Genomic DNA, 12,843 nt, shown 5'->3' with positions numbered 1-12,843 from the left:
AGTCAGAGACGTTTCGTTGCAATAAGAAATCAACTATTGTACCTTCCTTACAGTGAGCTCATACCCATTGAATGCAGCATTGCTGAATGTAGCAAACCCGAGTAGGTAGGTATCTGGTGGATGAGTTATTCCCTCATACTGCTGCAACTGAGAGCCACGTTGGTTTCTAAGCTCTCCAGTCTACATGCCCTCGCTCATGGTTTGCGTCTGATGAATTCAGCTCAGCAATGGCGACTGCGGTGCGGCCTTGAAACGGCGCGGTCTTATTCAAACGCTGACCGCGGCTGCCGGACCGGTTGGAGGCACTAAGCGAGTCCTTCGGCAGGATTTGGCGTGCGCTGACCGGCCGACGAGGAAGGTTGTGCCGTGGCGGGAAATACTGGCCGGTTTGAGGCGTGGCGTGCGGAAACTGGTTTTGAGGACCGGCGCATAGCGTGGTCAACTGCTCAATGGCAGCTGGCGGACCGGAGGGACGAGACTGGAAGTGGATGGTAGCGTGGTCGTGTCGAGAGGGGCCTTTACGATACCTGCCATAAAAATACCGTCTTCTCTTCGGTAGCCGCACCGCAGTCCCAAGAGCACCCAGCGTTCAATTCCGTCTAACAGCTATCCACACGTAGGCCTACCTACCTAAACCTGCTTTATAACTGCCTGCTCACAAAGCCGCTCACAGTCTGCCCGGCCTCAATGCTCACTTGCATGCTTCGCTATAATTGTCCTTTAGTGCACGCCCCATGCTCGGAATCTTGGTAACCTCTCAACACCATTGCCGTCCCATTCTTTCTGCGCACCTGTTGCATATTGTCAACCCTCTGCCCCCTACCCCTATCACTGCACCTCCACTGCACGCCTGCCATGTCAGCTCCCATGACCTCCGCCCCTTCACCGGCGCCCGGCTGGCGGGCCTCTCACTCCCGCCCCACCCCGGCTCACACTCACGGGTTCCTGTGCGTCCTGAAGTCGATGTCATACCGCCCGGCTCCTCCGGTCGGTATTAGGTTACCGTCCACACTGTCATAGATATTCCGCTCGAGATCGACGGGCGCCTGGGCCGCTGCGGGGCCCAGGGCCGTCACCACCACCAGCACTGACACCACGCAGCACCACCGCATCGCGCCGCCGCGCGCTCAGCACTGGCGGCGGCGGCGGCGGCGGCGGCGGTGACGGTGCAGGGGCGGAGGCAGAGGCGGTGGGCCCACAGGTGCGGCGGCGGACCGCCACCCGACCCGGCCGACAGTAGGCATCGTCACACTCCGGAGTTTGACGGTTGGCAAGGTGTGCAGTGTGTGTGTGAGGGGGAGGGGGGGGGGGGGGGGTTGGGGAGAGGTGCTGGGTCATACCCGACAGTGATCCAAGGGTCATGCCGGAGGATTCGTGAGTTATTTCACTGAGAAACGGCAGGTATGCTTACGCCCGTCACACACTCGCATCACTGGCATTACCATCCCGAGCACCCCATGACCCGATGTCTCCCATGAACCCACGCTTCCTGATACATGATCACCATTCGAATCGAACTGCCATCTTTGGATCACTCGCCCGGTACGACATACCTCCCCCTCCCGCTCCAGCGGCCTTACGTAAGGTGCGCTGTACGCGCTACCTGTCAGTGGGTTACCCGCATGAAAAACGCAGTGTGACATCTGGCCTTGGCATCGGCCGAGACTCGAGACTCGTCGCGGGAGAGAGTAGAGACCCGACTCGGCTCATGGATGAATATTCACGACAGAAATGCGGGCCTGGCGAGCCATGCGGGTAGCATTGATTTCCCGCTTGATTCCCTGATGCGAATTACGGTCAGTGAAGAAGGGAATTTAGCCATATGAGCAGTCACCAGCTCATAGAAAATGGTATGAAGTGAAGCCATGCCTGACAGTCGGAGCTCGGAAGCCAATATGCGTGTAGAGCTCGACAAGCAGCATCTCGCCACATTCGTTATCGAGAAAGCTTCTTCAGACTGCGTGGTGCATAGAATGCTTGAGAACGACAATCATCGATACAATCGTCAATCAGAGTATCGATGATTGTCGTTCTCATAAAAGTGTCGATAAAAATTACGGAAAACCCTATTTCTATACATACAACCCTCCTTCCATTCAAACATCAACCCGTCTCACCAAACACAGCCATATAATGACACGTGCTTTATTGTACTCAACAACACGATTTCACAAACCAACAGCTCAACAGCCGTCAAAGATCACAGTTTCTCAGATCATATCGTGACGTCATCACTACTCGAACGCCGCTGCTACGACGTGTCGGAATAGGAACGTGATGACGTCACCGGCTCGAGCCAGGCCCTCATCCTGCGGGGCACACACGGCCAAAGCATCAGAGTCCGCTCAGATATATCAGATGGACAGAATGCCGACAATAGCCGACAGCTCATATGTCGGAGATGGGGACGATAGGCCAGAAAACGGCGGTGGGTCTCTGATTTTAAATGGATCTGAGGATATAACATGAACAGCGGTTGACAATAGCCGTTGACAGCAGTTGATAAATGCTTCCCACACATACAGTCAGGATTTGACAAATTAGCAAGGAAATGGACATGAAATGAACACAAACGTCAATTCAGGTAACATTTCAGCATGATGTCGTGGATACAAAGGATAAAAATATAAAACAGCTGTGATGCACAACAGCTGTTGAGTTTGAAAATAAACAAAGAACATGTGCGAATTAGTCTTGTAGAAACGGTGAAACCGGCATCGAACACCTAACCCGGCTTCGAGATGCAACGTTTGTAGCTAAATTGAAATAATGCTCGAGAAAACAGCTGCTCTGCCAGCGCTTAGAGGCTTTGTCTTATTCATTGGTATTCAGTACTCAACCAAAGTTAAATTTAGGCATTCAATGCGTGTAAAAATAGAACGTTAGCCCGGCATCCCTCTGATGATAAATGACCAAACATGCCGCTCTTACTTAGATATATTGAATAAACCAGCGAATCATAGGCCCCATCAACCGCAATGTCCCTCCCGTTTAGCCCCGCTTACCACCCAGCCCAACACAGCGTGTCATGACGTCACCATGTTTTGGTGCGCGGCGGGGTGGCGGTCGCACCGGGGGAGGGCAGGGGAGGGGAGGGGAGTTGGGTGCCATTTGCGAGCGGACGTAGTGCCGCTGTCACAGGTGGCCACCCGGGTGCCGAGCCCCGCCCTCCGCCCCGGTCCCACACACAAACACACGGTGGTGGTGGGGTGACGCGTGTGTCACCGTGCTGGGGGGGGGGGGGGGGGGCTGTGTTGGCCGACAATACGTGCTGCTGCCCAACCGCAGCCGGGAGCTTTGCCGGCATAGCACCTTCCTGTGGCGCCTGTGGTGTGAGGTTAACGGAAATAAGTAGCCGTTGGTGTAGCTCAGAATAGGACGTAGGCGATAGAACAAGCAGGGCTCAAACATTCCCGATGATAATGATAATTTTGTTTCACAGGTAGATCTTAATAACTGGTAATTATTATTTTACAAATTGGCCTAGGAAATTAGGGGTAAACAGCTAACTTGTTTGCCATGTCTTGCGGTAAGGATAATTAGCATCGTAGGGATAAAAAAGAGAGAAAACGAGGAAGGAGTGGAGGCCGGAGGGTGGGCAAGTTCTCATAAAAAGCAACGACAAAACAAAGACAAAGAATAAACGGTCAAAGAAAGTGCGAACAGCCTAGTGAATGGTATTAAGCGCCGGGCATAGGCAAATTTCAGCGGCTTTCGCAGTCTTTCTAGGCCATTCCACCACCACCAGACCCGAGACATGTCCTAAATGATCTGACTCGACTACACTGGTTCAACTCGACCCTACCAGAGCAGACCCTACCGAACCCGAGCCCAGACCGTAAGATCCGATCACACGACTCGATCGGACCCCCCCCCCCCCCCCCCCCCCCCGACTCCGGAACTTACCTGTATGACGTCCGGGTCAAATGGAGCACCATAGTGCTGCCACTCTAGCAGCCGTTCCATACCCGTATGGCGGCCACCGGCGGTTGCCGAGGTCGGGTCAGACGGTCCTGGGGTGGGATAACACGGGTTACTACACGAGTTACTACATAGGTTCAGCTACTCCGTGGTACAGCATGGTTCACAGATAACTGTACCACGCTGGAACATCACCCATCAATGCGAGCACAGAGCCGGTGGTAGATGTCGGAAAATAACCAGGATAAGACACATAATACCGGCAGACGACTGAGACGTGCCAATGCGATTATTTGTTGGACTGAACTTCATCAGAGACTGAGATCACCGTTACTATATTCGTATCTTGGTAAGATGAGGTTTCAATAACCAAGTCTAGTCTGTTGTGCAGGTCGAACTCAACCATACCCCTTCCTTCCCTTCATTCGCTCACTAAACTCACCGAGCTGACAGGGCCGCACGTCCACCGCCGTGTCAGCAGACTCGCCCTCATCCTCTGCCGTGGAGGGGCAGGGTCCGCCTGCCAGGTCACAGCCGCAACTCAGCAGGTCGTGGGTACTGCAGTCGACGCCGTCATCGAGCGAAAACAGGTCCTGGCGAAGGCAGAGGCAAATCCTTGTCATCGTAGACGAACTTTTCTCATTACAGACGAACCTCGTCATAGACAACATGGCGGTCATCTTAGCGAGGAAAAAACAGGACACACACCACACGCACACAGATGGTCAACCTCGAGGTCCTCCAGAGAAAGCAGGCTACCTATGATTGACCACGAATTCATCCCCTGACTGAGAGTCCCCCAGCGCAGTCTGCGCTATGTGTAATATGTATGGCTGAACTGAACGGCGACCCATCAACTGACCCTGAGTTGCTGACCCTCTCTGCAGCTGTGTATCGAGGGTAACCTTTATAATAGAGGGTAAGCGTGCATAGCCGCCCACCAACTGACCCTGAGCTCGTCCCGGCTAAAGTGTGCCGCTGACCGCTGTCCGGCGTCCACCACAGCGGCGCTCAGACCCTGCTTGCTGATCTGACGCTGGTAGATCTTTTCCTCGATCGTGCCGGCCGTCAGAAGTCTGAAACACAACGTAAAAAGTTTTAATAGACACAGGGGAGACAATAGCCTGGACATCAGATGGGTGCCACCGAAGGAAGTGGTCTTGTCCAAGCCTCGCGAAGATTCTTCATAAGGGGTACAGCTGGCGAAAAATAACAGATTGCAGTGAATAAAAATGTGCGTCCAGGCTGATAATATTCCCGCAGCATCCATGACGGTTGCCCACTTCCACCTCTCTACAACTGTGAGGTGCGGGTATACAGGTAGGTACGTTTCTGTGATCTGTCCGTCTTACCAGTTGACCCGCGTGGTGCGTTTCTGCCCGCCCTACTCGTACACCCTTGAGTGTGGTGCATACCTGTGAACTAGTTTTTTTTTTTACCTGTGCACTAGTTAGCATAATGCGTACCTGTAGACCCTCGTGGTTCGTTTCTGTCCGTCCCTCCAGACGCGGGCCAGTGCTTGCAGGTCGTTGGCGGGGTTCCAGTCGAGGTCAAACAGGACGATAGAGGAGGCGCCCACCAGGTTCAGACCGACACCTCCGGCCTTGGCCGACAGCAGGAACACGGCTGGCAGCAGAGGAGAGAAAGAAACGGTCAGTCCAAACCGGAATACAGGGGCTGACTTCAGCGAGCACTCCGAATTATTCATAAGTCAGGGATAGTGGACGGAAAACAGCTCCCTAGGAGCTCACATTTCATTATCCCCATATGCAAGAGCAGGGTAGTCGGTATTCAGTATTCACACAAATACTCGTATGTTCCCGTGCACTTAAGAAGACCGGTCATCACAAACATTTACAGCAAGACATTGGTCTATAACAGATCATACCTTCAGTCGAATACGAGCTATTGAACTGGTCGACCAGAGACTGTCTCTTGGTGGATGGCGTGCTGCCATCTAGTCGAAAGAAGCCCAGCTGAAGCTGCTGGCATAGCTCTGCCAGAAGGTCGAGAGTCTGGAAGAGAACAGTCAGGAACGACGTTTTCAACAGCATTCATGCTCAGCTGAATCGGAATATATGTATCTGAGCAATTAAATCTCAAAACAAACCACACTCGTAAGAAATAGCGCATAAAAGCACCAAGTTGTCTGCCAAATGCCCAAAACACCCACAAAAAACAGCTTTGCGAGGCACTCCGCTTCATTACCGGTTTTTAGAAATACGCTCACCCATCCATTCTTCATTACCGGTTTTTAGAAATACGCTCACCCATCCATTCTTCATTACCGGTTTTTAGAAATACGCTCACCCATCCATTCCAACCCTCCACCAGCATCCTTCTCCTCACCTGTGTATAGTACGAGATCAGCACCACCTTCTCCCTGGACTGCAGGCTCTCCAGCAGACTGGACACCACGGCCATCTTCCCGGAGAGGTGGGCCTGGAGTCCGGACCGGCCCGGACCCAGACGGTACAGACCGGACTCCGGACCGTCCAGGTCCGATTCCAGACGGTCCAGATCCAGCTGCAGCCGAGAGAGCAGGGCAGACTACCGGAGAGATGGAGAGGGAGAGGCAAGAAAGACAGCATGTCAGAAGAAGCGGCTTACATATTTGAGCACGCACCAGCGTCACAGAATCGCACTTACTCATAAAATCGTACAATACGCCGCGGACATATAACTTCACAAATTAAGTAAATCTATATAGCCATAACTAAGACCGTTTACAAGCCTAAGAAAGTCGGGAACTGAGTCAATTAGGTTTTAAAGTCTCGGTCAGAAGCTGGAGCTTGAATCTACTTATTTCAGCTCACCCAGTGTCTCGCCTTGTCAGACCCACCTCCTGTTTCTCCGCCGCCGACCGGAGCAGCGCCGGGTGACTGCAAAGTTTCCTTAGCAGGGCGATGTACACCAGGTGGACGGTACCGGCGGCTGAGGAGCTGTCACAGCTCAACAGCTGCTGCAGCTCGCGGCTCTGCAGCACCCGGTCGTACAGCTCCTCCTGGGAGGGTCAGACAGAACAGCGTTACTTGGGGTGGAGCTGCTCGGACCCTGTAACAGTAGCTCAATGAAAGTGCAACCATAAGTCAGTCAGTGTACAATTAGAGCGGAACGTCTGCTCGACATTCTAGTAATGCTCAAGTAACCTATGTATGCTCTCTAAGTTCTAGCAATCTTGAGTTCGATGTGCCAGTTACTCAGTACGAATCAGACAGGCATGACTCACGCTTGTCGACACAGTAAGGGCTACAGATAAATATACCCGCAAGTCAGCTCTCGACTCAGCACGAACCTGCAGCGGCGAGGGTCGGCAGAAGACCACCGTCTCCACCTTGGGCGGCAGGTAGCGGTCCAGCACCTCCTGGGTCCGGCGCAGGATAAACCTGAACATGAACAACGTCAAAGAGCTGAGCTGAAAGGATAGTGCGGAGCGGCACGACACAGAAAAGAGTGAGAGGCTGAGCGTGAAATCCTTCACTCGGCGTAAGGGACAGTTCCATTGGCATAGACTGACACATTGGGGACCTGACATTGGCTGATTCTCGTTACCTAGGATGATCAGTTACAAGGGCAAATTTTTACCCACATTGACTTAGCAGTAGTCAGATTAAGCTTTTACATCATAACCTGACGCGCGCAAGACAAGCAACGATTTCCCTGCCTCGTTGCCTAATGCCTATGCCCCTCAGCCAGTGTACTCTACAGCGGCTAACATTACCGTCCCGAATATATAAATTATGTTGCGTTACGCACCTGTCTGTAATGTTGGCCAGCTGCTCGGCCCTCTCCTCGCCCAGTTGTCGGATCTCCTCCGAGGCTCCCGGCTGACGGCCCTCAACCACCGGACGCTCGTAGTCACGACGGAACTCTACGAGGGAGACAGACACATGAGACATGCACTATGCAGCATACTCGCAGTAGGAGCTACCTTTTACAATGCAAAGATATCTCGTAGTCCCGCCGGATCTCTAAAGGCTGAAACAGACTCTTTCCGCAGTCAGGAAATCGCATGCGAGAGCCTATTCAAATACATGGAAGCACGCTCGCATCAATCGCACGCACCTCCCGTAAGCGATTGATGCGAGAAGAATTACAATGTATTTGAATAGGCTCTCGCATGCGATTTCCTGAACGCGGAAAGAGTCTGTTTCAGCCTTAAAGAACCACAAGTAGCGCCGGCCTTGACTCCGTCACTTACTTTCACAGACCCAAATCTCACCCATTTCGACTCTCACCGACTCCAAGAGTTACCGACCCAGACGTTCAGCTATGCCCGACTTCGAGTTTTGACTCACCTACATATACCTCTCACAAACGACGAATCTCACCGATATCCTAATCACGCCCAGTCCGTTTGTCTCTCACCGACCCCCGACTCTCACCTGCCAGCGACCCCAGTGCTCCGGGGTTGACGAACTGCAGCAGTGAGAAGAACTCGAGGAGGTCGTTCTGGACCGGTGTGCCGGTCATCAACACACGGCGCGGACACTCCAGAGACGTCAGAGCCTGCCGAGAGACGGGGTTTAGGAGACCTAAAGTGATAATGATGTGCGTGAGTTGAGATTTAAGCGTTTAGATTCTAGAGGTACGGTATGTTACGTGATATTGCAGTCAATAATACAGGTACTTGGCAACACTAGCCAAGGACGCACGAAAGCTAAAAGAAAAAAATCGCTGCGATAAAAAACTCCATGAGCCTGACCCCCCCCCCCCCCCTTCCCGATGTCTTTGCCCCATCCCTCACCGTGGCCGTTTTGATGTTGGAGTTTTTCAGTCGGTGCCCCTCGTCACAGATCATGAGATCGAACTGACACCGCTGTAGCTCCGCAAGGCTCCGGACGGCCATCTCATAGGAGACGATCAGCACGGGACAGATTCGGCCGCCGGCGAACTCGCGAACGGTGTGGTTCTGGGGAGGGGGGAGGGGACACAGCGGTTTAGTCGGGATATTCGAGGACAACCCAATTATTATCTTGAAAAGTCAACAGAATAGCGGTTATATTTTCATATCGATTTACATTTGATATCTATCTTTGTTGAAAATGAGCGTCCACAGTATGACGGTAAAACAGCCGATGGCCAGCGCACATACAACAAATCGACTGAGCATCGACGGAAATGAGATCGATGTTAAGAGCTGATACCCACGAGGCACTGATAGAATATCTTATTATCGTGCTCCCCCACCCTGCAGGAGGGCACAAGACAGGAGACAGCTCCCTCCGTCCCACCGAGCCGTGCGACCATACCTGATCCCAACCTGATCCTAAGAGCCTAACCTGATCCACAGCAAACACGGCGAGACGCTCCTTGCCGAGCCACTTTTTGAACTCGTTGACCCAGTTCCTGACGAGGCTGGACGGGGTGACGATCAGCACACGACGCACCACCGGCTCTCCCCCGAACGGGCCCTGCTTGAGCAGCGTCCTGCGGAAGGGATGATGATGCGAGTGATCGTTACAAAATAAGCTATCTGTGTCGTGTACCTATATGTGTTCACATATGTCAATCGGGAATCACTCATAAACTGTTAAATTAGCTCAGGTGTTGTCATCGACAGTGCTCGGCACAACCGCGAAAATAAACAAGAATAACCAAGAGAAGGCAATATGGCGACGCATAGCGATATGGCAAAAAATAAGCCAGAATAGCCAAGAGAGGGCGAATGGCGGTATGGCGATGGAAGAGACTGCATTACTTCCTCACCATATGAGCGCGATGCACTGCAGCGTCTTGCCGAGTCCCATCTGGTCAGCGAGCACCGCCCCCCGTCCCAGCTCCGTGTCGAAGCCCATGACACAGCGGTAGAGGAAGCTGACGCCGTCCCGCTGGTGGGGTCGGAGGTGACGGGAGAGATGGGGGTCCACGACGACGTCCACCAGCGGCCGGCTGCCGCCGCCGTCACCGCCGCCGTTGTACCGCCACTGGAACGGCGTCGAGGGAACGGAGAGTGGTTAAAAACGGATAAATAACGGAAATACAAGTTATTGGAAGATGTAAAGCGGCATTCGCAGTTGATATTGATTACAATATCACAACGTGTCATGTTCATACAATGTAGATTTATCCATACAAGGTCATACATAGCCCGTCCTAAGGCCTAAAAACAGTCAACGTTCTTACCTGATATTGAGCCGACGGTCGGGGCATCACTAGCGCCCCTGGTGAGCGCGGATCAAACCTCGGCTGCACCGGTCCACCGCCAGGACGCCGCGGTGCCGCCCCCGCCAGCGGGCTGATGAACGGGCGGCTGGGCGGCGGGGGCGGGGGAGGGGGCGGCTCGACGGCTGGAGGTGCCGGTGCAGCCGCGGCGCCAGAAGTTTTGGCCACGAACTGCTCCCGGGTGACCGAGTTTTGGATCTGAGGACAGCAAGGAGCAAATATTCAGTTATCGACGAGAGATCGATGGAAGTTCGGAAGATCGTGAGTTGTAACCGGTCAGCATCGACGGCGCTTACGGTACTGACTACTGTTATAACTTATAATACGTACTAGGGTCACTATTACAAATAAAGAAATACTCTTCTATGAAAAATTATTTTCATCCAAGTGCTACAATCGTGAATCGAGATACAAAAGCTAAACTTTTTGATGTATCGTCGATAATGCGCCCATGCGACTTGACCTCGACCTCCTTGCCGCCGACAGAGAGCAGACTGCCGTCTGTGAGCTCCTCCAGCTCCTTGATCTTGTAGCCGGAACACTGTCCGATCTCCTTCCCATCGAGATCCTGCGACAGAAGTTCATCTTACCGATAAATATTGCCGTAAGAAAACAAGAAAACCACACGATCTCGGTTATAGCGATGTTAATCGTAGTTTTACACTAGCCGCGTTTCTGACAGCTAGTACTAGAAGTTTCAATGGTCAGTCTTAACATCGATGAGCCAGTACGTTATGCTGGCAGCAGCGATCACAACACAACTCTTTGCATTGGAGCCTGAGTTCAGTGTCACTGACCGTGAGAGTCACATGCCGTCGGTGCACCTCCATCAGGGCATCACCCTCCCATTTCTTGTGCTTCCTGGTCGATTTCTTGCACCATATGACTTCAAAATATCTGGGAAATGGAGAATAAAACTTGAAACAATAAAAAATAAAAGATGACAAATATGCATCTCTGAGCAAAGTATCAATTCTTTTCAGTATATGCATGTCGTGGAGCACTGTAGTGTAGCTAAACTTTCACAACATAAAAGCTCATACAAAGCCCAAAAATGTAAAACAGAGTCACTCCAAAGTCCCACCTGACTCCATCAGGTGCTTTTTCTGTCTCAGGTACAGCAGAATTTTCATTCAGTGCTGCTTGTATGGTCACATTTGATGGTTTCCCAGTGGATCTGAATGAGCTGAGTTTTGGGGTCAGCTGAGTGACCTGAGCAGCTGACCCTGCTGACAGACCACCTCCAGTACACTGGGGCTGAGTGGCAGTGCTGTCTGACTGACTGGAAGAACATGGCGGCCCCAGCAGGCTGAGAATCTCTGTCAGGGGTCTTCTGTTCAACTCTGGCTCAGGTGTTGCAGAGTTGCTGCAGCCCTGCTTTGGAAAATGGCCAGATGCTGGAAAATTGCCTGAAACAAATACCAGCTTATCAGGCACTTTGCATATCTATAACAATCAAAATGGCTTCAACTGTGAGGCACTGAAACCATGTCCAAAAGTGCATTCATAAAACAGCCCATACTTTGAAGAAAAAAAATACAGAAAGCAGACCAAGACATATAATAGAGTTGCCGGCCTATGTGATGGAAGCACATTTAAAACATTCAATAGACCAGCAATTTCCTTGAAGGTTGAGGTTGGCATGCAGTCAATAATCACCTGTTGTGAAATTTTCACAAGACACCTGCTTCACAGTCTTGGCCTCAGATGGCTTTGCAACAAATGGGGTAGAAAACTTTCCACGTTTGTTCAATCCTCCAGCGGATGGTGCTGATGATCTTCTCATGGTGTGGCGTGTGCCTTGGCTTATTTACACTTATAACATACGGTAAATGTCAAGTTTAAGTCCTAAGAAGATTTCATTGATAAATTTTTCATATTTTTACATTATTTGACATCCTGAATCCAAAAATGATACTCATTTGTCTCGCAGATAAAAGAAAAAAACATAATCAAACCTTACCTAACCTTACCTACTTACCTATAACCTACCAACGTACAACCTACAAACCTACCCTAACCTAACCTAACCTACAAACCTACCTACCTACAACCTAAAACCTACAAACCTACAACCTAACCTAACCTAAAACCTAAAATTTTTGCTGTTTCATATTCGTATTAACAGCGTCACAATTGTAGTTAGGACCTAAACTTGACATATACCTAACATACAAAGTGCTGTCACCTGGTACAATGAAGCAACTGAGCTTGCTTTATTATTTGCCCTGCTGAAGCCATCAACCAACGATTGCTACCTGTAACTATTCAGTCTCAACGGTACCTACCTATATAGGGCCTTGGTCCCAACAAAGGTCAAAGTACCACCTTATGCTTCTTTTTGCTTGCTTCTTTGTCTGTACTAATCGAAACTATTTTGACCCTTTCACCAATTTCCCTGTATTCTGTAAAGAATAATCTGCATTCCTGTTCCCTATATTCATTATATTGATATCCCTGGAGATCTTATAGATCTACGGCTTTTGCTTTGACTGATCTCGTGAATTTTTCCTGTTTGTACTGGCGCTTCTTTTTAGGCTAAGTTCATATTACAATAACGGTTAGGTAAAATGCATCGCTCCAGATCATCTCTAGGGTCTATTTGCTACTACTTGCAACACCTGCAGCCAAAATTAACCTCTCAAATTTCACAGTTAAGTAAGGAAATGATAGTAATATCATTTTAGAGATAGAATATACAAATGGCATAATCAATTTTTACAAAAATTCGCAGTAAAACGAGTAAGCCTTAATATA

At 50.9% G+C, this 12,843-nt stretch overlaps 2 protein-coding genes across 4 annotated transcripts in view; both read right to left on the bottom strand.

Moving 5' to 3' along the window:
• The window catches only part of LOC122369992 (CD109 antigen-like), a 79,804-nt gene extending 78,666 nt beyond the window's left edge, over positions 1-1,138 (bottom strand). The window contains exon 1 of the mRNA XM_043345207.1: positions 940-1,138. Coding sequence (XP_043201142.1) covers positions 940-1,112 — 173 coding nt within the window. The 5' untranslated portion in view covers positions 1,113-1,138. The remainder of the gene's footprint in view (positions 1-939) is intronic.
• Positions 1,139-2,129: 991 nt separating this feature from the next.
• LOC122369414 (DNA repair and recombination protein RAD54B-like) lies at positions 2,130-12,581 on the bottom strand. 3 transcript variants are annotated; one of them, XM_043344148.1, is made up of 20 exons: positions 12,375-12,581; positions 11,746-11,901; positions 11,171-11,495; positions 10,884-10,983; positions 10,550-10,654; positions 10,048-10,284; positions 9,631-9,848; positions 9,204-9,351; positions 8,669-8,833; positions 8,307-8,430; positions 7,678-7,792; positions 7,217-7,307; positions 6,764-6,925; positions 6,271-6,471; positions 5,810-5,936; positions 5,388-5,547; positions 4,871-4,997; positions 4,364-4,514; positions 3,907-4,013; positions 2,130-2,309 (listed from the first exon to the last, which is right to left on the bottom strand). In XM_043344148.1, the coding sequence occupies exons 2-20, from the start codon at positions 11,870-11,872 to the stop codon at positions 2,235-2,237; spliced, it is 2,865 nt and encodes a 954-aa protein (XP_043200083.1). In that variant the 5' UTR covers positions 11,873-11,901; positions 12,375-12,581; the 3' UTR covers positions 2,130-2,234. The 3 variants fall into 3 exon arrangements, with proteins under 3 accessions (XP_043200083.1, XP_043200091.1, XP_043200099.1); XM_043344156.1 differs by having other exon boundaries at positions 11,746-11,934; positions 12,565-12,581; XM_043344164.1 differs by having other exon boundaries at positions 12,565-12,581.
• Between the last annotated feature and the right edge of the window lie 262 nt (positions 12,582-12,843).

The sequence above is a fragment of the Amphibalanus amphitrite genome, unplaced genomic scaffold (assembly GCF_019059575.1).
Source record: "Amphibalanus amphitrite isolate SeventyFive unplaced genomic scaffold, NRLGWU_Aamphi_draft 000034F_arrow, whole genome shotgun sequence".
NCBI lineage: Eukaryota > Metazoa > Arthropoda > Thecostraca > Balanomorpha > Balanidae > Amphibalanus > Amphibalanus amphitrite.
Note: the sequence above shows the minus strand (reverse complement) of the source record. Positions and strands in the feature narration are given on the sequence as shown.

Coding starts and splice junctions, on each gene's coding strand:
- LOC122369414 (XM_043344148.1), bottom strand. CDS start 11,872: ATGAGAAGATCATCAGCACCATCCGCTGGAGGATTGAACAAACGTGGA. Junction 4,998..5,387: donor CGAACCACGAGGGTCTACAG/GTACGCATTATG, acceptor GTTGTGTTTCAG/ACTTCTGACGGCCGGCACGA. Junction 4,014..4,363: donor CGTGCGGCCCTGTCAGCTCG/GTGAGTTTAGTG, acceptor ATCCCACCCCAG/GACCGTCTGACCCGACCTCG.